The 25,452-nt window shown below is 40.4% G+C and overlaps 5 protein-coding genes across 6 annotated transcripts; 3 read left to right on the plus strand and 2 right to left on the minus strand.

Annotated features, from left to right (window-relative positions):
* Positions 1-290: 290 nt before the first annotated feature.
* Positions 291-5,938, minus strand: pofut2 (protein O-fucosyltransferase 2). The gene is made up of 9 exons (XM_077579891.1): positions 5,558-5,938; positions 4,523-4,776; positions 4,261-4,405; positions 4,000-4,110; positions 2,780-2,846; positions 2,443-2,568; positions 1,597-1,777; positions 1,337-1,460; positions 291-721 (listed from the first exon to the last, which is right to left on the minus strand). Exons 1-9 carry the CDS (start codon positions 5,731-5,733, stop codon positions 568-570), a joined length of 1,338 nt encoding a protein of 445 aa, XP_077436017.1. The 5' UTR covers positions 5,734-5,938; the 3' UTR covers positions 291-567.
* A 920-nt stretch (positions 5,939-6,858) lies between these two features.
* Positions 6,859-10,931, minus strand: LOC144060384 (tubulin alpha-4A chain). The gene is made up of 4 exons (XM_077579890.1): positions 10,785-10,931; positions 8,414-8,636; positions 8,081-8,229; positions 6,859-7,945 (listed from the first exon to the last, which is right to left on the minus strand). Exons 1-4 carry the CDS (start codon positions 10,785-10,787, stop codon positions 6,974-6,976), a joined length of 1,347 nt encoding a protein of 448 aa, XP_077436016.1. The 5' UTR covers positions 10,788-10,931; the 3' UTR covers positions 6,859-6,973.
* A 3,307-nt stretch (positions 10,932-14,238) lies between these two features.
* LOC144060788 (tubulin alpha chain-like) lies at positions 14,239-16,498 on the plus strand. Its single transcript, XM_077580634.1, has 4 exons — positions 14,239-14,336; positions 14,435-14,657; positions 14,741-14,889; positions 15,205-16,498. The coding sequence occupies exons 1-4, from the start codon at positions 14,334-14,336 to the stop codon at positions 16,177-16,179; spliced, it is 1,350 nt and encodes a 449-aa protein (XP_077436760.1). The 5' UTR covers positions 14,239-14,333; the 3' UTR covers positions 16,180-16,498.
* Positions 16,499-18,747: 2,249 nt separating this feature from the next.
* On the plus strand, positions 18,748-21,771 carry LOC144060487 (tubulin alpha chain). Its single transcript, XM_077580091.1, has 4 exons — positions 18,748-18,906; positions 19,731-19,953; positions 20,044-20,192; positions 20,702-21,771. The coding sequence occupies exons 1-4, from the start codon at positions 18,904-18,906 to the stop codon at positions 21,677-21,679; spliced, it is 1,353 nt and encodes a 450-aa protein (XP_077436217.1). The 5' UTR covers positions 18,748-18,903; the 3' UTR covers positions 21,680-21,771.
* A 522-nt stretch (positions 21,772-22,293) lies between these two features.
* Positions 22,294-25,013, plus strand: LOC144060786 (tubulin alpha chain-like). Of its 2 annotated transcripts, none has more exons than XM_077580631.1 (5): positions 22,294-22,321; positions 22,409-22,531; positions 23,328-23,547; positions 23,625-23,773; positions 23,920-25,013. In XM_077580631.1, the coding sequence occupies exons 1-5, from the start codon at positions 22,319-22,321 to the stop codon at positions 24,898-24,900; spliced, it is 1,476 nt and encodes a 491-aa protein (XP_077436757.1). In that variant the 5' UTR covers positions 22,294-22,318; the 3' UTR covers positions 24,901-25,013. The 2 variants fall into 2 exon arrangements, with proteins under 2 accessions (XP_077436757.1, XP_077436758.1); XM_077580632.1 differs by having other exon boundaries at positions 23,358-23,547.
* Positions 25,014-25,452: the final 439 nt, after the last annotated feature.

The raw sequence follows: 25,452 nt of genomic DNA on the forward strand, positions 1-25,452 counted from the left end.
TATATATAAATATATATATATATATAAATATATATATATATAAATATATATATATATATATAAATATATATATATATATATATATATAAATATATATAAATATATATATATATAAAAATATATATATATAAATATATATATATATATATATATATATATATATATATATATATAGAGAGAGAGAGAGAGATAGATAATAAAAGATTAAACCATTATTATGCAAAAATTAGGAACAAGGAAATGTTCTCCCCTCAAATAAGAGGCAATGAGTAAAGGAGAAGTCACACATGATATGTCAAAGTTATATGAATATATTTTCTAACCATGCTGTCGGTATGCGTAATAAATAATGAAGAAAATGCACCACACTGATGAAACCAACAACATTTTACAACGGACAGTAATACAAGTTTGGCATTGCAGTCTGTTTACGGTGTCACTCCAGATCTGAGCAACGCCTTGGTATAAAATAAGTACGGGTAAGATCCGTTACAAAAAGTAACAGCTCAAATAGTAGTAACACTGCTTTTTGGCACTTGTGTATAGTGGCAAAAGTCAAAGTTGACATCAGTAAACAATTTTCCAGTGTGTAGGTTGTTCACACTCTTTCTCAGTGTCCCCACAGAAACGGTTGTAAGTGGTTTTGGGATTAAAACCGAGTATTTCACGCTCTTCGTGGATACGGAAAGAAAAAGTCGACACCGACGTTCCAATGAAGAATCTAGATAAAGCAATGGAAACAAAACAATGATCAGTTAGTTAACAGCATGTTACTGATCCGGTTCTTCAAGTTTCCTAAAGTAGATTAATGATTTACAAAGATCCCCAAAAGCATGTGATTAATTAAGTGTTCGTGCAAACAGATCACAGGTGCTGTTGCCGGACGTGTTGCATGTGATTACTAAGAATAGCTCTTCCTGGTTATAATAAGTATCATTGTAATCATAATAGTCATTGTAACGCACAGGACACGGTCAGGATCTTTTTTTTTTTTTTTTTTTGCGTCAAAATTTCGTCATTTTTGCTTATTTCTGCCATTTTGCAAAAATGTTGGAAACTGCCCCAAAAGTATGTGCCTCCAAGCTGTAAATATCATGCCAAAGTCACCTGCCCTCACCTGTACAACTGTATCTGATTGTTTTTTGTTTTGTTTTTTTTAAGTGTGACGGCTGGAAAAGTTTCATGTGCACGCGGACCAGCTAAACAATGCAGTTTGACGGGCTGAAAAACGCAAAGTGTCTGGAGGAACACAGGATTGGCAGCGCAATGTGTGCACAACGACAAAACTACACTATACACAATTCCCCTCCAATGCTCCTATTGATCACCAATTTACCTTGCATGGGCACAAATCCACTGATCAATGATTGCCACTCCTCCATCTTTAAAAAGCTCCAGGTCCTCTGTAGACGGTTCAAATCGTACCATCTCAGGCAACAACCCCTTTAGCGCCTTCAGTTCTGTTGGATGACGTCGACACATTATACTTTAACTTTATACTACATTAACATTTGCCCAGAAAAATGATCAATTCCCGTGTAACCTCCAGTTAATCTTAACATTGGACTTTGACTAAATATGCTGTGATGTCATCACCTTCGTCATCTGCATCAGTTGCAACAAAGACTTTATCCAGTTTGTGCTTCTTCATCAGGTTGCGTATTTTTTTGACCGCCCCCTTGAGGCTGGGTACGTCCTCTCTGTGGCCCCAGATGAAATCCTTTCGCCGCAAGTGGACCCCAAGGTATGGACCGCCTTTGGCAGAACCCAGCTTCGCCTGAGGGGGAAATCGTAATCATCAACATTATCCCGTAACACTATAGTGATGTTTTTTGTTGTTTAACCCTATTGCCAATTTTATTTTGGTAAGTTTTGCACTTCCTGTTTTCTCCAGTTCCATTTTAGTTGGCTTGATTAAATGCGTTGATGTGATCCAAGCACTTGGGTTTGGATGTTCGGTTTGTGTTGTAAAGAGTGAGGATTTAGTCAGCCACTAGCTAGCATGCTAGCTAGCAAGCCTGGCTAAGTGATATTTTTGATCAAACGGGAGTGTGTTGTACTGTGTTTATTGTTTTACTGTACATTACATTGGTGGTTGATATTTTTGAATTTTTGTGACAGTTAAAAGTTTTTTTTTTAAGTGTTGAATCAGCATGCGACATTTAGTATTCTCAATTGTTATTAAGTTAGAGATTAAAGAGTTGTGTTGTCTTGAAAATAATGCTAGAATTGTTAAACACCTATTATGCTTTCAAATGTTATTTCAAATACTGCTTCCATGCTTGACTCTGTAGCAAAATATTAATATAATCAATCAATTAGAAATTTTGTTCTGATATCTGAACAAATCAACAAAGATAACACAGTTTTTTAAAAAGTTTTTAACCTGAAGTAACCTTTTGACAGTGTATTGTCTCGCAGTCACAAGAAATGCTGACTCACCTTCATGCGAGTCCAGTCTTCATTGTAAACGGTGTGGTCGCCATCATCTGTCGAGTTGAGGTACTTTGCTCTGAACTCGTCTCCAATGAGGCGCAGGTGCTTGGCAAACACCATACTGCGGCGGCTCTAGGTTAGAGATGGAACACAGAGCATATTAGTTTCTTAAAATTCCAACGCGTATCCTTCTGTGTTTACAAAGCAACGCCACATAGACGGCAAATAAAATCTCCTGATGTCAAACCACCATCTGACGGTATTTGTACAGATTGAAATAGCACTAATAACAGCTTGCGGCTTTGTTCCGCTCGTGTGCTTGTTAAAAACATATTTGACTTACATTCCAGTAATCCTTCCCAGCATAGTGATCATGGAGAAGTGTCTCTGCCCGGTCAAGCATTACTGAGCTGGGGAAAAAAAAGAAAAAGAAAAAAAGAGTTGGATCCGATGACTTGCGATTACCACCTGTAGTGTCATTGATCCAAACTACACTGCAAGATTAGTAATGTTTGATTGCCTACAGGTGCTTTCAGAAAATAACTTTATTATTGAAACCAAAAAAAATCTGAATGAATCTGCAGTGAATTGCATTCTTGTGTACACAGTTCAATTTTTCTAAATAATGTGCAACAGCAATCGTCATACATTTCTAACTAGCTAAAGTTTTTTGGGGGGTTTTTAGTCCTGTTTTTGTACTATAACCATGCACAATCCAATTAGATGCTATACAATAGTTATGGACAATAATTCCTCCTTTACAAATATTAGTTTCAATGGACACTGTCAGTAGTGTAGAACTGCATAATATAAAAGTGGGTGTGTCCTATCTATATTTTTCCAACAAATGTTTTAAATCAGGGATGTGATTTGACCAAAGTGAAATTATCTGAAAATTTAGCCGGGGGTCTGGGGGCCGCTGGCACCCAGCTAGGTCCAGGGCAGTGCCCTGGTGGGGGGACAAGGGGAGCTCATGGGTTTTCCGTGTTTTTAAGTACTTTCAATGCACTCACATGACAAAGAAATAGACAAAACAACAGCATAAATTTTCAATGTATATTGAACTATCCCATATAAAATGGCAGTTTTAGTCAACTCAAAATCAGTCACATTCAAAAACATTGGACTGCCTTTGCTTTTAAAAACTATCACTGAGAATATCATCATATCTAACTAATGTGATTACTAAGTTAACACATAAATAATGTTGAAGAGTTCAAATTTCATGAACAAATAATTGTATCATGACCAAATGAAAAGTAACTCATATTAGAGCATACCACAAATGTCTTTGTTATAGCAGAAGATGTTATCTGTCGGAGTCATGTGCATACACAATGAACTACTAAAAAAAATAAATAAATAAATAAAAATAAAAATCGGAATTTTTTTTTTGGGGGGGAGATAAAAAAAAAGCGGAATTCCGCGAATTAGCGGAAAAATCACATCTCTGTTAAATGCAGGATTTTAGATTCTGGAAGTGCACATGAAATTGTGACTGGTGGGTGTCTACAAATATATTTCAATAAGCATGAGTTCTATAATCTTTCTCAGAGGACTCACGTCACTGTAATGTTCTTTTGAAGAACCGGGACCATGATGGAGGCATGACCTTGTGCTGACAGACAAGTTACGTTTCGAGCTCTCGTCTGTTCGAAGCCCCAAAACCAGCCCCTTGAAAAACAGGCAAAAACAAGTGAGAAGAAACATTATGATGAACAAGTCATATTGGTTTTATAGTTGGCATTCAACCTGGCAAATGAACAAACCAACAAATCACATTTGAAGCTACATTTTAAATAATGTTTGTGAGTTCTGTATTACCTGTAGTAGCCCTGTTTATCTTTGTTGTACATCAATTTCTCGATGCATGGCCGCTCATCAACCTTTTCCTCCCATTTCCCATCAGTCCATCCCTCTGCGTAATTTTGCAGCACCACAAGCTGATCAATAAATGGACCTCCATTTTCTAGAACCAAAATAAGAAGAAAGTGAAGAGTCTGGACAAGACATACAAGGCAGCACGGGATTCAGCAAATGTGCGCATTCCTCCGACATATTATATGTTAAGTAAAAAAAAGCTCACCAGCAATGAATTCCTCATACTCGATCACAGGAACATTGGCCTGTAGGCTGGTGAGGCTAAAGAACTCTCCCCAAGGGATGCGGATCTGATGGAGGTTGGGGCTCTGCCAGTGATACATGCGACCCCAGGGGGGAAGAACCAGGACCCAGTCATCACCATTCTTCCTCAGAGATTTGACCAGGGATGCTATACGTATATAAACATCTCGCCGAAGGTTGAAACCCTCTGGAGGGTTCACATCGTACAGGAGGTATCTAGGACAAAACACAACAAGATGTGAGTGTGTGTCTTCATATTCACTGACCCTGTCTGTACATTTGGAATTTAGGCAATAATGAACCCACTTACAACCTTTTGTTACCTTCCATATTTACTGGTAGAATGGGTCAGGCCAGGTCATTATATCTACTTCACAACATTCCAATAGGAAATTACATTTAATAGTCTTGTTTTCATTCTCTTGACACTTGTGCTGTTGATTCATTGGAGCTTTTTATTTCTTTCTCTTAACACTACTACAGTATTTTGAACACCAAAGATATAGAGTTTACTTCATTTGGTTGTAGTGCAGTACGCTATGTCATAAATATGTGCTAACGTGTTTTTTTTTTTGTAAACTGACATGTAGCAGCTTCTAACACATTACTGAGGCATAGTCGCTTGAGTAGAATTGACGATTACATCGCGTTAAAATGTTCCAGCATTTATGACTATGGCGCCGAATTTCAATAATAGGCAGGATTGTTTAGCAAATGTGTTTAAAAGCTGTGCGACGGATGTTACGTGGCTCATTTATTAAGTTAATCATCAAACATTCAACATTTCGAACGGTGTGTCGTGATAGCAGCATGATTTCAGTATGACATCAGGTCATATTATTACACGGTTTCGATATTGACATTGGAACCACAAATGCGTAACATCAACCAGTGATTACCAAACGTAAACCTTTAATAACTTTCCAAATGAATCACTGCAGCCAATTTCACGTTAGCCAGGAGCAGCTAGCATAACTGAACGTGTCAATATGCTCACCGTAGGTCCCTAGCGGCGGCGATGGGTACAGTAGGCGTGCTGCTTGCACTAAACACGTCCTCGCAATTTGCCGTTTCGAAGCCCGCGAAAGCAATCAGAATAGAAAAACATAAAACTCTAAGAGAACGTGTTGGATATACAGCAGCTAATAATAAACGCGTTTCTCTGAACGCCATATTTCCTCACAGCCACGCACTTCCGGAAGTCGAAAGAGCGTTTGGGAGTTGCCGGGGCAACCCATCCACATCCAGCGAGCAAGGAGAAAACTAAAACTAAACAAAAAAAAAAACTAAATTTGCTGTAGCTTTGAACACATAGACATAGTAATAATATGATTTATATACAATACTTTAAATAACATATATATCAGGAGTGTGTAAAACGAATTGAGCATTATTAAATTTTGTTTTGAGACTAAAATTATAAGGATCTCACTCGTACACTCGCTTCTGAGTGACGAGGTGTCCCCCCCCTATTTTTCAAAATTGAATTAGCCTGCACTGGTCCTTATCATTTATGCTCCACTAGAGGACGCTTCAACACAAGACGTGTACATATGTACCTGTAAAGTGGCTGAGGCTGACGCCTGGTGGTAAGTGCGTCTGCCACGCAGTTCTGATGTTCTGGGTTTGAATGGCGACTCCAGCCTTCCTGTGTGAAATTTGTATCTTTTCACTTGGTACTACGGATGCTCCCTACATTCAGGCAAAGTTATGTGGTTATTATAATAATAATAATAATAATAATAATAAACTTGACGTGGCGTTAGTGCCCCTAGTTAACCCCAAATACATTGAAGCTGTTCCCTATCATTTTTATTTTTGTTGTGCTTTGTACTTACACAAACTGCTCTTTGGAACTGTTACACCTTGACTAAGGCCCCATTTCCAGGTGAATAAAAACAGCCCTAAAGCATTTTGCTTCATTGCAGATATATTATGTTGTTTTGATGATGATTCCCATTTAACATGAGTAAGAAATTGATGGCTTAGTTCTGAGCACTTTTGCAGGCACTTTATCTGAGTTATTATTATTATTATTATTATTATTACTATGAATTCCTCTCTTGAAAAAAAATACACCCTTTTCCAAATTAATTAGGTCACAATAATGGTGGATTTGTTTTTAGATTATTGATTTTGTTTCGTTCATATCACAAAAACCTGGCACTTAAACAGAGATGTAGACTTTTCCATTGTATATTTCCATTCCACTGTAGATTATATTAGTTTGTTATGTTAATTACAGTATATAGTAAAATTGTGATTTGTGATAGGAGCAATGCACTACAGACAAAATAGTATGTTGAAATATTTAATGGGTAGAAAAAAATCTAGACCTGGTAATGAATCAATGCTGACAACTTATGACAAGTACTTTGCATTGCTATACTATTTAATAAATAGCCAAATGTGTCTAGTATTCTCCATCATCTTCGTCTTCATAGGAGTCAATCCCGACTTCTTCATAATCCTTCTCCAGGGCAGCCATATCCTCTCTGGCCTCTGAGAACTCTCCTTCCTCCATTCCCTCCCCAACATACCAGTGCACAAAGGCCCTCTTGGCATACATCAGATCAAACTTATGATCCAGGCGGGCCCAGGCCTCAGCGATGGCTGTGGTGTTGCTCAACATGCACACTGCCCTTTGCACCTTGGCCAGATCTCCTCCAGGAACCACTGTTGGAGGCTGGTAGTTGATGCCCACTTTGAAGCCAGTGGGACACCAGTCCACAAACTGGATGCTGCGTTTAGTTTTGATGGCGGCGATGGCAACATTAACGTCTTTGGGCACGACATCACCACGATACAGCAGACAGCAGGCCATGTATTTACCATGACGAGGATCGCACTTGACCATCTGGTTGTTTGGCTCAAAGCAGGCGTTTGTGATTTCAGCCACAGACAGCTGCTCATGGTAGGCCTTCTCTGCAGAGATGACTGGAGCATATGTAGCCAGGGGGAAGTGGATACGAGGGTAGGGCACCAAGTTGGTCTGGAACTCCGTCAGATCAACATTCAGGGCTCCGTCAAAGCGAAGAGAGGCTGTGATAGATGACACTATCTGACTGATAAGACGGTTAAGGTTGGTGTAAGATGGACGTTCGATGTCGAGGTTCCTGCGGCAGATGTCATAGATGGCTTCGTTGTCCACCATGAAGGCGCAATCGGAGTGCTCTAGGGTGGTGTGAGTGGTTAGAATGGAGTTGTAAGGCTCTACAACAGCTGTAGAAACTTGAGGGGCCGGGTAGATTGCAAACTCAAGTTTTGATTTCTTTCCATAATCAACAGAAAGTCGCTCCATGAGGAGGGAGGTGAAACCAGAGCCGGTGCCTCCGCCGAAGGAGTGGAAGACCAAAAAGCCTTGGAGACCGGTGCACTGGTCAGACTGCAAACACAGACACAACATTTGTAGATAGATAGATAGATAGATAGATAGATAGATAGATAGATAGATACTTTATTGTTGATCTTTTCAAGAAATGAACATATAATAAAACAGATAAGACGAATTGACCCTCACCAATTTGCGGATCCTGTCGAGAACAGAGTCAATGATCTCTCTGCCGATGGTGTAGTGTCCACGGGCGTAGTTGTTGGCCGCATCTTCTTTTCCTGAGATCAACTGCTCGGGGTGAAACAGTTGGCGATACGTACCTGTACGCACTTCATCTACAAATGCGAAAGACAAACGGAACAGTTGAAGAGAATAAAAGTGTCAGTACAGATAGCATTTTGTTTTACATTCATGATGGACAAGAAACCTGAACTCATCATACAAAAGCTCATGTTTTGTAGATTTGTATTCAATTAAATGCAGAGTCCTTCATTTCATAATGCATCTTTTAGCACTAACCAACAACGGTGGGTTCCAGGTCAACAAAGACCGCCCTTGGGACGTATTTTCCCGTCCCAGTCTCGCTGAAGAAGGTGGTGAAGGAGTCATCGTGGCCCCCTATGGTTTTTTGGGTGGGCATCTGGCCGTCTGGCTGAATGCAATGTTCTAAACAGTAGAGCTCCCAACAGGTGTTCCCCATCTGGACACCTGCCTGGCCTACATGGACAGAGATGCATTCACGCTTGAAGAGAGAAAGAAGAAGAAGAAAGAAAGAAAGAAGAAGAAGAAAGAGGACATAAGGATGAAGTTTGTTGTATAGTAAGTACAAAGCACACAATTCCATTCCATTATATTTCAAGCTTGCTATTCCAGCAAGTTTTTCGATTTTTTTTTTCCAGCAATTGGGCATGAGGCTATCATGACAACAAATATTATTTAACCTAATCATATTACTTATTGCTCTTAGATCAGTGAGTGGATCGATATTTAGAAAGTATCTTGTTTACCATTATTTACAGTCAACAAAACAGGGAATAGCTCATTTGCGTTCCGTCTATTGTATCGACGTTGACAGTTGACACACCCGTCTTGTGACATCATCCACGGCACACCCTTAGATAAAACTTCCTCGTGCTAGACGGTCATCATCTTGTTGGACTGGATTAGCAGGAGAAACGCCTTCATCTCTCATCCGCATACAATGTGGTTGCAACTGTTAAAACATGTCCTATAAACCTAGTCTGTAGAGTGGAAAAAAATCTACAAACTTTCCTGAGGAGATTGAGATGAGAAATTACAGAAATAATGCGTGGAAATTTGGATTTTAAATTATAAGTGTATTTTGAACCACTGATTTATTCAAATTGGGTAGCATTTGAAAGGTAGAAATACAGGCAATTTAGGATTAAATCTGATGGTTTTAACCAGGCTATGATGTCAATAACTTATTTTTGTAAATGTCCATATATTTGTGTAAAATCCACACATAGTGTCAGACTTTTGCTGTTGCTTTAATTTGGCACAAAAGCTTCATGGTCATAAATGACCTGAATATATCTCACCCATTTATTTTCACAAAACATAATAAACAAATCCTGATAAGATGTAACCAGTAGACTAAATATAATATTGTATTTTTTCTCTCTCTCTGTCTCTCTCTCAAGTTTTCCCTTCTCACTGAGGACAATGACATTGTGCTAGTATGGAAAGGACAGTGCTCAATGGAGAGATTTGGGGAATCAACTTCTATCATTTCAAAGTGTGTTAGAGCTCATTAAATCCAGGTTGAGATCAGTTCAACTCTCCGGTGTCCTTTTTAGTGAGCCTAGCTAATGTGACATCATCTCAATTTCCAGGTATGCAGGTCACTGCACAGCAGCTATTTTAAGGGTGCTCATATTGAGAGATGACACCCAGTAGCAATGTGGGAGTGAATGTTTGAGTAAACACTGTCAGGCAGCCACGGGATATAGTCCCTGTCAGTTTTTATTTTTTTTTAATCAGTCACTAAAGAAAGAAAGTGCTTTTAAATTTAATTGGTTCATCAGTGTATTGTTTCTGACCCTATTATATCACTCGGTTTCGATTCAATAGTGTATGTTTGATTCTTTCTCTTTGCCATTTTCTATTTGAGCAGGGTGGGTGACATTGCTGTTCCATGGTTTTATCAACATTACTAGCATGGCTAACAAGCTGTGTTTGTACTGCACTGTGCAAACAGGTCTGGATGCAGTCTTTTTCCGCGTGAATAAGATTAACTGTGTTATAACCTCGCCAGAAACTACAGTACTATCTTGGAAAAAATGCATAACTTTGTTCCAAAACGTTTTAAGGCAAAGTCAAAGCAAAATTGTGTCAAATATATATAATTTCACAAATGCCCTCTCTAGGTAGAAATACTTTACTGTACTTGCTTTGTCTCAATCTGATCTGACTTGTTGCTGCCTGCATGTTTTACGACACACCTACATTTCTGACTGTCATGTACTCTGTCACACACCAAAGCAGGTAAACCAAAGATAGTGTGTTCAACTGTAAGTGTTCACAATAAAAGCTCTAAAATGCAATCAAGCAATACACATTAATTAGACAGTTCCGCTGTATTACACTCACTCAGTATCTTACACAGATATCTTTTGAGTATCAAAAAAATGCATGAAAAATGGGCCATGTTAAACGTAAGCTCCAGTTGCTGTCCCCTGTGCTGTCCTAACAGGACAGCTTGCGTCAGAAATAGATCATTGTCCCAGTGATAGGCAGACAAGCTGAGCTGAATTTGGCTGTTGCCCTGAATGAGCAGGTAATGATAGTCTAAACTTCTACCCCGGGAGAAATAAACAGCAGGTTTGACAAAAGCATTATGCAGTAAAAAAAAAAGAAGCATATTTACCATTGTGCCTGGTAAATGAAGGGTCCTTTCCACAATCTGGGTTTGACTTGAATTTCTACGGTGCCACTCACAGCAGTCCTCAATGTGGTCTGAGTGAGTTTAACTGCCAGATGCACAAGAGACTGCAAGCTATATTCAACTTCAAACCACTCCCACCTGTCTCCTTGACAGGAACTGTGAGTGTGCGGGCTGTTTGCAAGACCACGAGGTGCTGCCAATATATTTGTTCACACAGTAAACTGATCTTGCAGCCGAAGTGGAAAACTTTCACTACTGACAAGCACGGACCTCCAATGTTCATCAAGTGTTTGCACATAATGGAATTTGATTATATTCAGTGGCTTTCAGCGCATTAGGATTTATGGTCAACTGGTGCGAAAAAATATGAGAGGTCAGATAATAGCTCAATATCTAAAAATGTGTCCTCCTCATATGTTGTCCAAAAAAAACAGGGAAGTTTAGACATTGTCAGTAAAACTAGCACATGTTACTTGCCATGGTTTGACTATTTTAATATTTGAAAAAAAAGTGGAGAGTAGCAAGTTCAACCGATTAATTGGCCCGTGGATGATGTTAATTGGCAATGGAATTCCCAACCGTACAAAAGGAAGCAAAAAAATACAGTATCTGAATGTAAGCGTTGTGTTTTTATTTTTTCCATTTTTAGTTGTCCACTAAAATCCATTGTGGGGAAAATAACAGAAACATATTGTCAACATTATAGAAGCACATGTGCAATATATATTTTATTATTTATACTATTTTAATGTCCTTAACAAGTGCACAAAGTCAAATGTAGAGAAGAATATATTGAGTCATGGATAATCCACTTTTTTCGTATACAATGCAATTGACACAGAAGTGTAAACAATAATAAAGAATAAAAAACATAATACTGCACAATACATTAAAAAAAATAGTTTTTTTTAAACTTCGACTTTAACTTAAATAAGTAGTAACAATGTGTACTGTGATGCTGCTCTGAAAAACAAAGCAGTCCACTTCTGTTAGAATAGACACGTGTCTATCTATAACCATTAAACACGCAACCACTAGGGGGACCCCAAGAACAATCTCTCTCTCTCTCTCTCTCTCTCTCTAGCTCTCTCTCTCTCTTTCTCTCTCTCTCTCTCTTTCTCTCTCTCTCTCTCTCTCTAGCTCTCTTTCTCTCTCTCTCTCTCTCTCTCTCTCTCTCTCTCTCTCTCTCTCTCTCTCTCTCTCTCTCTCTCTCTCTCTCTCTCTCTGCTAACAAGTGACGAATGGTGATATAGCCAGTTGTGCTAATAAGTCCAGCGTGTAAGAAAAAAATAATAAAAGCAAGGTATGTCTGTGGTCTTTGCATCTTTCCTTTTTTCCATATGTGGCCTTGGAAGAAAACATTTGCCCCTGCAATTTTCAGATGTCCTTACAGTCTTTGACCGCCAGAGGTCGTAGTTGTTGCAAAATGAATACTCCATTTGTGGCACAGTAAATCTAACAGGCTAACCGAAGGAGGGGTTGTAGCATGAGACACGTGCCACCAAAAAAAAGAAAAGAAAGGAAAATAAAATGTATTTCTTCTTTCATGAAACTGCCTCCTTTTGAAAAACTACTACTTTTACATTCATTCATTCATGTGCTCATCCATTGAACTTTTAGTAGTCTAAACATGATGTTGAGAATTTGGGCGTTGGCTGTAGAGTACTCAAATGACAGAAGTGGGTCACGACTTTGTGGCAACAGAGGCTGTTATACTTCAAAGTACTGTACTGATTGGCATTGTACACAAAGTAAAAAAATAAAATACATTTTAAAAAGTGCTAATGTTTGATCATCCCACGTAATTCATCTCATACACATGGGATGTGCATATGAAGGCAAATTCCCATGAGGTGTGTTATTCTTGATTAAGCATTTGCTTGCACAGTGTATCCACTGATGAACTGTGGCGTACAGTATATAGCAGTTCTCACAAAGTTGCTGTGAGTAAAAAAAAAAAAAAAAAATGCATTAAAAGCCTTGTTGGTTGCCTGTTGACTGAAAAAGTGGTTTGTCTCATTTGAAATGTTTCTGATGTTAGCTGAGGCCTTTGCCTCGAAGTTATGCACCGTATCAACAGTTTAGTTTCTCTCAGTCTGCTGAACAGACCGTGACTGCAGTGTTAGTCAAATGAAACCCAGAAATACAGGTGTGTGTGTGTGTTCTTTTTTTCTTTTTTTTTATCATGCAAAACCTTTCAAGTGAAAACCACTTCATGTAATTCCGACAGCAATGAAGATAATGGAGACTTTAGTAACAATCAGTTTAGACCACCTCGTGCACATTGTTAATGGACTACATTTCTGCTGACATTTGTGTTTACGCAACTAAGCCCCACCCAGGCAGTTGCTCCGTGTGCCATTCAGTGTCCATATGAGGTGAATCCCGTCAAGGCTATTATGTGTCTTTTCTTTTCAAAAGGGACGAACTGACAATGGGGAATAATGGACCACCTTGTATACTCTTACAATTCATTCCAAACTGGGTAAAGTAGTGTGGGAAAGTGTTTTGCATGATAAAGACAAACGTAGCACAAAATGTTATTATCAGGTGATTTGCTTAACGATTGCCTCTGCAAGTTGTTTACATCACTGTTTTTTGACTTGTGCCTAATAGCATCATGTCAAATTTAGAGGGGAAGTCAATCCTCTCAAAACATTCTTGACAATAATATGTTCTATGCAGCCCCACTAGTCTAAATATGGTATTCTGGTTAATATTGCGTTAAAAGAATATGCAGCAAAATACAGCCATTTTTATCCATCTCAGGGGGGCGGCCATTTAGCCACTTGCTGTCAACTGAAGATGACATCACAGTTGCTCAGGTCCCACGTAACAACCAATGACAGCTCAGCTTCAGAAAACAGATAAGCTGTGATTGGTCATTGCCTGAGCCCTGAGCAACTGTGATGTCATCTTCAGTCGACAGCAAGTGGCAAAATGGTCGCCCCCTGAAATGGATCAAAGCGGTTGGATTTTGCTTCATAACTCATATTGCACAAGTGTAATATTAATCAGAATATCATATTTAGACCAATGAGGTCACATATAACATGTTACTGTCAAGAAATGTTTATGATTGACTTCCATGTTCCATGTGAACATTCCTGTAAATTAATGATTCACCCGTTTCATGTTGTGCTGTTTGACTTCATCTTATCATCTCATTTTATACAACTGCAGAATTTGTACTGTGTGGAACAGGCTTTAAGGTCAAACTTCTAAAACTAGCTGTGTGAAACTGATAGATTATCTTCCTCTCACTCCGAATATAATACAGTAGATAGAGCAATGCACTCCAATTCTCGTACACAAAACCCAAACAAAGCCTTGGGTGGTGACATCCTTCTGCATTGTGTTGTCTATTGAGCGGATGAACGTGTCATTGTCCCATCAGCGGGTTCTCTGATTACCGCTCATATCAAATCACTGCTCACCTCAAAGTGCAGGTATATAAAGGCGAGCAACACTAGTGGCGCAAGAACTACATCTTCTTCCTGACACCTCAACGTTGGAAAAGCGAGATCAACAATGGTAAGATAGTGTTTGCTAAAAACGACATCATGAGAAATGTGCATGAAAACATTTAGTGTTAAGATAAAGTATTTGTGTATAATTTTCTCTTTTCACAGCGTGAATGCATCTCCATACATGTGGGCCAAGCTGGGGCTCAGATTGGCAATGCATGTTGGGAGCTGTACTGCCTGGAACACGGCATTCAGCCAGATGGTCAGACGCCCTCTGATAAAGCAATCAACGGTGGCGATGACTCCTTCAACACCTTTTTCAGTGAGACGGGAGCAGGAAAGCATGTCCCGAGAGCCATCTTTGTAGACCTGGAGCCCACCGTCATTGGTCAGTGACTGAGTGGATTTCTTGACGAAAACATTCAGAAAGCATTGTGGGAAAATGCAGCTCTGTTTTGTTTTTGTGTTCAGATGAGGTGCGTACAGGTACGTACCGTCAGCTGTTCCATCCAGAACAGTTAATCACAGGGAAGGAAGATGCTGCCAATAACTATGCCCGTGGTCACTACACCATTGGCAAGGAGATTATTGATCTGGTTCTGGACAGGACTCGCAAACTGGTGAGACACTTTACAACAATAGTGCATCAAAAACGTTTTAAAATCAATAAATTCCTTATGGAAAAAGATGAGGTTAGTATATCTAGCTTAGTAGCTTTGGCTTTTCTCTGTGGAGTTGCTTAGGTTTGGTTGCAAAAATTTACATTCTAGGTTAATTGATAACTTTAAATTAATAACAATGTAGTGTGAATGTAATTATGGAAGAGTTGTTGTCTATTAGAGGTGTATCCTACCTCTTGTCTACGAGTGAGCTGGGCTTCAATTGATGAATGGATGGATTATTCATCTTCCTGTGTAATCTTACGTTTTTTTCAGGCTGATCAATGCACTGGCTTGCAAGGATTCCTCATCTTCCACTCCTTTGGTGGAGGCACTGGCTCTGGTTTCACCTCCCTCCTCATGGAGAGACTGTCAGTTGATTATGGGAAAAAGTCCAAACTTGAATTTGCAATCTACCCGGCCCCTCAGGTATCCACAGCAGTGGTCGAGCCCTACAATTCAATTCTGACCACTCACACCACCCTCGAGCACTCCGACTGCGCCTTCATGGTGGACAACGAAGCCATCTACGACATTTGCCGTCGGAACCTTGATATTGAAAGGCCGACCTACACTAACCTGAACAGGCTGATTGGCCAGATTGTGTCTTCGATCACAGCCTCTCTTCGCTTTGACGGAGCCTTGAATGTAGACCTGACAGAGTTCCAGACCAACTTGGTGCCCTACCCTCGTATCCACTTCCCCCTGGCCACATATGCCCCAGTCATCTCTGCAGAGAAGGCCTACCATGAGCAGCTGTCTGTGGCCGACATCACAAATACCTGCTTTGAGCCAGCCAACCAGATGGTCAAGTGCGATCCTCGTCATGGTAAATACATGGCCTGCTGTCTGCTGTATCGTGGTGACGTCGTGCCGAAAGACGTCAACTCCGCTATAGCCGCCATCAAAACGAAACGTAGCATCCAGTTTGTGGACTGGTGTCCCACTGGCTTCAAAGTGGGCATCAACTACCAGCCTCCAACGGTGGTTCCTGGAGGAGATCTGGCCAAGGTGCAGAGGGCCGTGTGCATGTTGAGCAACACCACAGCCATCGCTGAGGCCTGGGCCCGCCTGGATCACAAGTTTGATCTGATGTATGCCAAGAGGGCCTTCGTGCACTGGTATGTTGGGGAGGGAATGGAGGAAGGAGAGTTCTCAGAGGCCAGAGAGGATATGGCTGCCCTGGAGAAGGATTATGAAGAAGTGGGTGCTGACAACATCGGGGAGGATGATGAAGGAGAGGAATATTGACCCAAAGGCACAAGAAGAAACACAATTTAATGCCTGAAAGTCATGCTTATCATATGACCGTGTATTAATATAATGAAGATTTCTTGGTTGGAACTTCCACAGAGATCCTTTTTTTGTGCAGCGTCAGACTCTCTTTTGTGCACCACCCCCACACTTATTCCCGCACATGTGGAATGTAAGCTATGAAAGGGCTCCAATGTCAGTTTCTGTATACCATTCAGCTGTGACTGTTAGAGTTAGAGAATAACCGACTAATTTACTGTCTACTGTTGTTTGTGTAGTTCATACTCGACTGTAGCAACAAATAAATCCCACAAATCTTATCTGACATTACACACACTGTGATAAGGAAATGATTTAACAACTTTGAGTAAGTAAAGAACTAAAGTAGACATGTTTCCATTTTTTTCCTGTTAATTTAATTAACATGTGCATTAAAAATTATGTGATTACAATTAACCATTGCAGTTTCCTTTATCAGTTTTTCTTATTTTATCGGTGATCATATTATCACTGAAAAGGGTTTTCCTTATTGTACTCACACACCTTGTTGATAATAAACCATGAGTAAGAGATTCACACGAGGACATGAAAAATTAGCAAAGGGCTCTATCACCATCCAAATGACTCAAATGAAAAAAAAAAAAATTTAATTCACCCTTCCTCTTACAACCAAATGCCCTTGAGCATGGAATCTAATTTCCAGATGATTCACAGGTCCAGCAGCTGTGAACTGTGTCTGTTCACTGTGTTTTCTTTTTCACCATCTACATTTGGGTCAAAGTGAATTTTTTCTGAGAGAGAGAGAGAGAGAGAGAGAGAGAGAGAGAGAGAGATGAAAGAACTTGTTGATTTCTCTGTAGGCAGCATGAATTGAAGGGGTGAATTTAGAAGCAAGCATTCCATGGTTCAAGTTAATAATTCTTTCACTAAAAATGATGTTGACGTGTGACTGATTTTCACTATTACATCTGACAGACAACCAATTTTTTTCTAGAATTATTATTAGAATTTATGGTAGTCGCATGCTATGTAGTGTGTGACAGGTGGATTCTTAAACATGCTCATCTAAATAGTTGTTTAAATAAAAATAAAAAAACACTTCACTCAGAAAAATAAATAAAAGTGCTATGATTTTCTGGGTTCATTATTAGCTGACTGCATGTGCAGCTCCGGCCACCTAACTGGAACAGATACAGTATAAAGTAGGACGTGTGGCTTTGAGCCTTTCCAAAGCCAGAACTGGCTCAGCCTGCTTCCATGACTAGGCCATCACACCGGAAACTATAGGGGGCTGAGTTGACTGGCACTGAAAAGGATGAGCTCAATTTATGTACTTTACTGATTTACTGCCAAGCTAGATACCAACTACAGTATATCTTCTCTAAACCAGTGGATGAAACTCACTTTCAGAGGGTCTTTATGACTGTGAAAATAATTTAAATGTAAAATCACCTTGTTATATTGTTACAGATACACAATTCCCCCTACATTTGATTAATCTAAATATATTTTAACAACTCATAAATTTGAAATCAGATGTCATTAAAAATAGTGGCAAGTTATAGGGGAAGATTTTCTTCTAAAATGAAAATAACAAATCAATTTAGCAAGAAACGTGAAGTAGACAAATTGGCTTTAGTGGGCCAACTAAAATGGCTGGATCTGGCCCTGGGCCTTAAATTTGACACACATGCTGTAATCTAAATAAGAACAATGTCGACTACTGCATTTTAACGTCATTACAAATGTAAGTATTCGTGGAAGTGGTAGCCTTAGCCTATTTGTGTAAAAAGTCTGAGAATCCCTGCACTTGTCCATTCACAATACTTACTAAACAAAAGATTATTTATATACCAATTTCATATGCAATGCAATTTACATGGTTAAAAATACTAACAAACAGCCAAACGCATTTAAGAATAAAGTTCAGAAATAAAATATAATTTACTAAAGTTTCTAAAAGAACATACTGCTCTACAATTAAAAAAATAAAATTAAATTATATATATATATGTATCATATACATATATATACATATGAATAAAGATGGTATTTATACTCCTAACATCATAATTATTTAAATATATATATTTTTCAGGTTTTATTTGTAGTTTCTGTTTTTCAAAATAATTTGGTTTTCTGTTTCTCAGATTTTTTCTGTTTTTTAATTTTTAACCCCCCTCCCCCACCACCGTTTTTCAGAGTAATTCTTCTGTTTTCTTTTTGTATCAGAATAATTTTTGTTTTGTTTTCACCCCCCCCCCCCCAATCCCCTCCCCCTGTTTTCATGAATATTTTTGTCCTCTTTTTTTATTGCATAAAACTGTTTTATGGATTTCCCCCCTGATTTTACTGAATATTTATTTATGTTGTTTAAATTCCGTTATTTCTGGATATTTAGGGGAAATAAGTGATTCGGAAAGACAGGTAAAATATTTTTAAAAACCGAAAAAAATCGGGTAAATGCTAAAAACATAAGAACACGCAAAGTAAAATTACTTAGGTCAAAATCTGCGTTCAAGTGAAACCTATGGCAGGCGAATGGGTAGGTAACATCCGTTTTTCTCTCCACATTTCCCCCCTCTTTGACCAATGAGCTCTGCAGCTGCTGCCTGCCCTCCTCCGCTTCCCCTGCTATATAACACTGGCTCGGCCCCCCCCCTCCTTACTATTCCTTGTCTCTGAATCCTGTAACGTCGTTCAAAGGACAAGGCAGCCAAAATGGTGAGTAACCTCGTGGTTAGCTGGTTATTTCACGCCCCACCTGTTCTCGTCATAGTGAGTAGCAACCTGAGTTTAAGTTCTGTGTCACGCTAACTAGGTTTAGTCCATCATGTTAGCGGGCCAAAAGTAGCGTTCCTCCATGAGGTGACGGGATGTATGCTAACGTGGAATGTTTGAGTATTTTTAAGGAATAATGCGAACAGGTCATTTTGCGCTAATTAAACGAATGACAATAAAACTTCTAATTGAGCTTTTAAAGTAGGTTAAACGACTAAATGTGTAACATAATTTATTGACGTTTTAACACGTGATTATCATGTTAAGAATCTTTTAGAAAGCTTGTGGACGTGATGCTTGTAAAATATTTTGTGGAGTTGGCGTAGTTTGTGGAGGGGGGGAAAAAAGGAGTGGTCTGTAGTCATAAGTTTCGTGTCTGCCATGTTTTTTTTTTTTTTTTCCGTATAGCGTCCTTTTTTCAGCCTTTGGGCGTTTTTTTTGTTCGTGGTGGGGGGAGGGGGCGGTAGGGAGAGGCTCATCCCCAGCATTACGCAGCACTATTCTGCTGGAAAGAATGGGGGATGGGAGAGGCCACAGATTGGGGGGTGGGGGGTGGGGGGGGTGGTATTGTGACGTGGACCTACTTGCCACATTGATGAGTTGACTTTTCCGTTTTACAGAACTTTTTTCCCCCCATTGTTACAATCAAAGGATGAATCTCTGTTTATGCTTAATGCAGTACATGTTGAGCTGTTAAGTTTTATCAATGATTACGATCTCTAGCTTGATGTAATAATTACTATTTTTTTTTTTCCCCCTCCATCCAGCGTGAATGTATCTCTATGCATGTCGGCCAAGCCGGAGCCCAAATGGGCAATGCCTGTTGGGAGCTTTATTGCCTGGAGCACGGCATCCAGCCAGATGGGCAAATGCCCTCTGACAAGACTATTGGAGGAGGCGATGACTCGTTCAATACCTTCTTCAGTGAGACTGGAGCCGGAAAACATGTGCCGAGGGCTATCTTTGTTGATCTGGAGCCCACTGTCATTGGTGAGTAACTGGTGACCCGTGTTAAATTCTATTTTGGAGCTTTAAAGTTATTTCTTAAATGTCTCAAACTTTGGAATTTGTGTTGTACAGATGAGGTCCGTACAGGTATCTATCGTCAACTGTTCCACCCAGAACAATTGATCACAGGGAAGGAGGATGCAGCCAACAACTATGCCCGTGGGCACTACACGATAGGCAAGGAGATCATTGATCTTGTCTTGGACAGGACTCGCAAGCTGGTAAGTGCTTTGGACAACTTGAGCATTTATTTAAAGGTTAGGTAAACTCAAACTGTTACAAATGTGTTATATTGGCCCCTATCAGTCTAAATGTGTCATTTTGATTGATGTGTTTTGTGGCATATGAGTTAAGCAGCAAAATCCACCTGTTTTTTTTTAATCCATTTTAGTGGGTTGCCATTTTGCAACTTAATTGAAATTGACATCACAGTTGCTCATATAACAACCAATCATGGTTTAGGTTCAGAAAAGGGGTTAGTGATTGGTCGTTTCCTGCGCAACCGACATCTTATGTCAAGTGGCAAAATGGCCGCCGCCTGAGATGGATAAAAAGGAGTCGGTTTTGCTGCTTTAATTATGTTTCACAAACGCGGTGTTTAGACTACTGGGGTTGCATAGAACATATTGTAAAGAGAATTTTGGGGTTGGCTTGCCACAAAAAAAATCAATCACTAACCAATCTATTATTATTTTTTTTATTATATAATGAAGACTCCTTGATCTTTCAGGCTGATCAATGCACTGGCTTGCAAGGATTCCTCATCTTCCACTCCTTTGGTGGTGGCACCGGCTCTGGTTTCACCTCCCTGCTCATGGAGAGACTGTCTGTAGATTATGGGAAGAAGTCCAAACTTGAATTTGCTGTCTACCCAGCCCCCCAAGTGTCCACAGCAGTGGTCGAGCCCTACAATTCCATTCTGACCACTCACACCACCCTCGAGCACTCCGACTGCGCCTTCATGGTGGACAACGAAGCAATCTATGACATCTGCCGCAGGAACCTTGACATTGAAAGGCCGACCTACACTAACCTGAACAGGCTGATTGGCCAGATTGTGTCTTCGATCACAGCTTCTCTTCGCTTTGACGGTGCCTTGAATGTCGACCTGACAGAGTTCCAGACCAACTTGGTGCCCTACCCTCGTATCCACTTCCCTCTGGCCACATATGCCCCAGTCATCTCTGCAGAGAAGGCCTACCATGAGCAGCTGTCTGTGGCTGACATCACAAACGCCTGCTTTGAGCCAAACAACCAGATGGTCAAGTGCGATCCTCGTCATGGTAAATACATGGCCTGCTGTCTGCTGTATCGTGGCGACGTAGTGCCGAAAGACGTCAACTCCGCTATAGCCGCCATCAAAACCAAACGCAGCATCCAGTTTGTGGACTGGTGTCCCACTGGCTTCAAAGTGGGCATCAACTACCAGCCTCCAACGGTGGTTCCTGGAGGAGATCTGGCCAAGGTGCAGAGGGCCGTGTGCATGCTGAGCAACACCACAGCCATCGCTGAGGCCTGGGCCCGACTGGATCACAAGTTTGATCTGATGTATGCCAAGAGGGCCTTCGTGCACTGGTATGTTGGGGAGGGAATGGAGGAAGGAGAGTTCTCAGAGGCCAGAGAGGATATGGCTGCCCTGGAGAAGGATTATGAAGAAGTTGGTACCGACAGCGTTGGTGAAGACGATGAAGAAGGGGAAGAGTACTAAGCAGTTACACGTTCTAAAAATTCAGAAATGGCGTGCTCTTGATGTTCTGCCTGTTGGTTGTCATTGCACAGTTAATAAAAGTTCCAAAGCGCTTCCATGTAGTTGTGATTTATTATGTATTGGGTGGTTTGTTTTTGTGCTGTTAACTTATTTCCCTTAAATTGTAACTTTTCAATAAAAAAAAATCTATAATTGATCAACATTACACAAACTTAACTTTGTGAGAGGGTGTCACCTGCTGGCCTACCCAATTCTCTTCAACGCCGTGCACTCGTGGTCCTATGTTGAGAGATGCAGCTGAATGTTCGCAGTTTTTAAATACTTAAGTGTAATAACAAATTGATCATAGAAGTAATACAATTTTAAAGCTAACTTTTGTATACGTACAACATGTCTTAAAGGCTATGTCAACTTAAGATGTACTGTGACAGGAGTACAGAAATGTTTTGAAAAAAAGAAAAGGATTGACTAAAAGCACTTTACAAGAAATGCACAAATAACTGAAAACCAATTTAGGTGCAGTGACTGACTTATTTCCCACCTCTGGACTTTGAGTCTCAAGTCATTTGCATACGCGTTTGAGAATATGGTTAACTTGCAATCCAAATATTGAAGCTATAGAGGATTTTTGAAGTTTACATGGTGAAAATGTGTGGTAGACTAACAAAGAAGAGCAGCTATAACCTCGAATTTTAGTGACATACCCCCCCGCCCCTCTCTAATAAACAGCATTGCAGATGCTGCCTGAATTTCCTGCGGACGGTCTGGTCCACTTCACCTGTCTCTTCCCTCCTCGGCAATCTTGCCTTTGTTCCGAACCCTGTGCAGTACTGCGGGCAAGTACAGAAAATGGTGAGTGACCGCATTTCACGGTGACGTCATCTGGACTCTTTTTTTTGTGGGTTTCCCGTGTTCTGTCTGCGCCGTACAGATTAGCAACATGAGCATTCAAGGAAAGTGGGAAGTCTGAACATTCAGACCTCAGACCAGGAAATGTACACTGGAACGCCAACCAATCTGTGAGGTTCAACGTGAAGTCGGAGGAAAAAATAGCTACCTCGACTTTACTGAGCTCAATCTGACGTCACTCAACAATGGCGACCCCCAATGGAGAGACCGTGAATGGCAAAACACAATTTATAAGATAATGAAAATATTTAATTTCACGTGACAACGTGATTATGTACAAACTGTGTGATATGTCTTAAGTTATTTGGTGAAATGTTTTTATATAAATAAAGCAAATTATGAAAGAAGGTTTTCTGGAGGTCAAAATGTTTTGATTAATCAAAACACACAATTTATCAGAATCCGCTATCTATATGCGCCTGGAATGCAGCATATCTGTGTCATGCTAACAAGACCTTTGCTAGTGTTTTGTTGGTGGTAGTTTTTGTTTGCTAATTTACACAAATATTTCACTTGAGCATTTTTTCCCCCCGACTCTCAATCTTAACTCAAATTTTGTCTCACAACACAAAGCAAAAACAAACAAACAAAAAAACAACAACCAAGTGACTGCTCATAACTCAAAACTCGTAAGTCAAAGCACTACTGTAAAGATGTTGCGATGCCGCTCCTTGCATAACACTTGAGTGCATGTTGTGTGACATGATGATGTGATATTTCTACCCTCTCTTCCATCCAGCGTGAATGTATCTCTATGCACGTCGGCCAGGCTGGAGTGCATATGGGCAATGCATGCTGGGAGCTTTACTGCCTGGAACATGGCATACAACCAGATGGACGGATGCAGTCTGACAAAACTATTGGAGGAAATGACTCATTCAACACTTTCTTCAGGGAGGTTGGAACTGGAAAGCATATTCCCAGGGCTATCTTTGTTGATCTGGAGCCCACTATTATCGGTCAGTAACCTGTGACTTCCCAGGCTATGTGCCCTATCAATGTCCATCTCTTAAATGTTCAACTTTGTTTTGCACAGATGAAGTTCGTACAGGTACCTACCGGCAGCTGTTCCTACCAGAACAGATGATCGCGGGGAACGAGGATGCTTCCAATAACTACGCCCGGGGTCACTACACCATCGGCAAGGAGATGATTGATCTGGTCCTGGACAGGACTCGCAAGTTGGTGAGAGTGGTGTTTAAAAAAACAGAACTTTTAGACATGAATTTTGTTGCCGAAGTAACTGGTTAAAAAAATAAAATGTACTATCGCTTCAGACTATTGGTGTACACAGTTTGGGTTGATTAAAATGAGAGTAATTCCTTTTTCAGGCTGACCAATGCACTGGCTTGCAAGGATTCCTCATCTTCCACTCCTTTGGTGGTGGCACCGGCTCTGGGTTCACCTCCTTGCTCATGGAGAGACTGTCGGTTGATTATGGGAAGAAATTGAAACTTGAATTTGCTGTCTACCCAGCCCCTCAAGTGTCCACAGCAGTGGTCGAGCCCTACAATTCCATTCTGACCACTCACAGCACCCTTGAGCACTTTGACTGCGCCTTCATGGTGGACAATGAAGCCATTTATGACATCTGCCGCAGAAACCTCGACATTGAAAGGCCGACATACACTAACTTGAACAGGCTGATTGGCCAGTTAGTGTCTTCAATCACAGCCTCTCTTCGCTTTGATGGGACCCTGAACGTTGACCTGACAGACTTCCATACCAACTTAGTGCCCTACCCTCGTATCCACTTCCCCCTAGCTACATATGCCCCATTCATCTCTGCTGAGAAGGCCTACTATGAGCAGCTGTCTGTGGCCAACATTACCAGTGCCTGCTTTGAGCCAGCCAACCAGATGGTCAAGTGTGATCCTCGTTATGGTAAAAACATGGCCTGCTGTTTGTTGTTGTTTGTTGGTGATGTGGCGCCTAAAGATGTCAATTCTGCCATCGCCGCCATCAAAACCAAACGCACCATTCAGTTTGTGGACTGGTGTCCCACTGGCTTCAAAGTGGGCATCAACTACCAGCCTCCAACAGTGGTTCCTGGAGGAGATCTGGCCAAGGTGCAGAGGGCCGTGTGCATGTTGAGCAACACCACAGCCATCGCTGAGGCCTGGGCCCGCTTGGATCACAAGTTTGATCTCATGTATTCTAAAAGGGCTTTTGTGCACTGGTATTTGGGAGAGGGAATGGAGGAAGGGGAGTTCTCAGAGGCCAGAGAGGATATGGCTGCCCTTGAGAAGGATTATGAAGAGGTTTGTACTGACAGCACCGGAGATGAGGATGAAGATGGGGAGGAGTACTGAGAAGTCAGATTGCCCAGGCTTAAAGAAGTTATCAGTAATATGACATGTTCTGCCTGTGGTGGTAATTGCTCCGTTATAAATAAATACCTGTAAAATAAATATTATATTCTGTATCCATTGTAGCATCTCTTGTTTATTTTTTAGTTCAACTAAACAATTCGTGTTAATCTCAACAAAACAATATTTAAGCCTACCTTGTATGCAAGACAAGAGATGTACCTTCCAAAACAGTTTTCTTCATTATAGCAAAATGGCGCCATCTGCTGAAGGCGCGCGGAACTAACGACACCTCAATGACGAGGCATATCGTTTAAAATCCTTTTTGTTAAGCATTTTTTTGCAACCCATCCACCTATTTCTGAATTCTCGTTGTAAGGCTACAGCACACTTTACGGTTGTCTACTAGTGAGGTGTGATGCCATTGAATTAAATTCCCATTTAGGGAAACGAGTTGAGTTTTTCTTCGATTTTTTCCTTTTTCCCCACCGTTAAGAGACCTCCCAGCTACAGTTTTCTATATGTGGCGTGAGGTCAATTTACAATTGTATCCCA

Source organism: Vanacampus margaritifer, chromosome 11, assembly GCF_051991255.1.
Source record: "Vanacampus margaritifer isolate UIUO_Vmar chromosome 11, RoL_Vmar_1.0, whole genome shotgun sequence".
NCBI classification, from domain to species: Eukaryota; Metazoa; Chordata; class Actinopteri; order Syngnathiformes; family Syngnathidae; genus Vanacampus; species Vanacampus margaritifer.

Coding starts and splice junctions, on each gene's coding strand:
- pofut2 (XM_077579891.1), bottom strand. CDS start 5,733: ATGGCGTTCAGAGAAACGCGTTTATTATTAGCTGCTGTATATCCAACA. Junction 4,777..5,557: donor GCCGCCGCTAGGGACCTACG/GTGAGCATATTG, acceptor GTTTTGTCCTAG/ATACCTCCTGTACGATGTGA. Junction 2,569..2,779: donor CTGGGAAGGATTACTGGAAT/GTAAGTCAAATA, acceptor TCTCTAACCTAG/AGCCGCCGCAGTATGGTGTT.
- LOC144060384 (XM_077579890.1), bottom strand. Junction 8,230..8,413: donor CCTGGAACCCACCGTTGTTG/GTTAGTGCTAAA, acceptor TCGCATTTGTAG/ATGAAGTGCGTACAGGTACG. Junction 7,946..8,080: donor TCGACAGGATCCGCAAATTG/GTGAGGGTCAAT, acceptor CTGTGTTTGCAG/TCTGACCAGTGCACCGGTCT.
- LOC144060788 (XM_077580634.1), top strand. Junction 14,658..14,740: donor CCTGGAGCCCACCGTCATTG/GTCAGTGACTGA, acceptor TTTTGTGTTCAG/ATGAGGTGCGTACAGGTACG. Junction 14,890..15,204: donor TGGACAGGACTCGCAAACTG/GTGAGACACTTT, acceptor CGTTTTTTTCAG/GCTGATCAATGCACTGGCTT.
- LOC144060487 (XM_077580091.1), top strand. Junction 19,954..20,043: donor TCTGGAGCCCACTGTCATTG/GTGAGTAACTGG, acceptor TGTGTTGTACAG/ATGAGGTCCGTACAGGTATC. Junction 20,193..20,701: donor TGGACAGGACTCGCAAGCTG/GTAAGTGCTTTG, acceptor TTGATCTTTCAG/GCTGATCAATGCACTGGCTT.
- LOC144060786 (XM_077580631.1), top strand. Junction 22,532..23,327: donor GCGGGCAAGTACAGAAAATG/GTGAGTGACCGC, acceptor TCTTCCATCCAG/CGTGAATGTATCTCTATGCA. Junction 23,548..23,624: donor TCTGGAGCCCACTATTATCG/GTCAGTAACCTG, acceptor TGTTTTGCACAG/ATGAAGTTCGTACAGGTACC.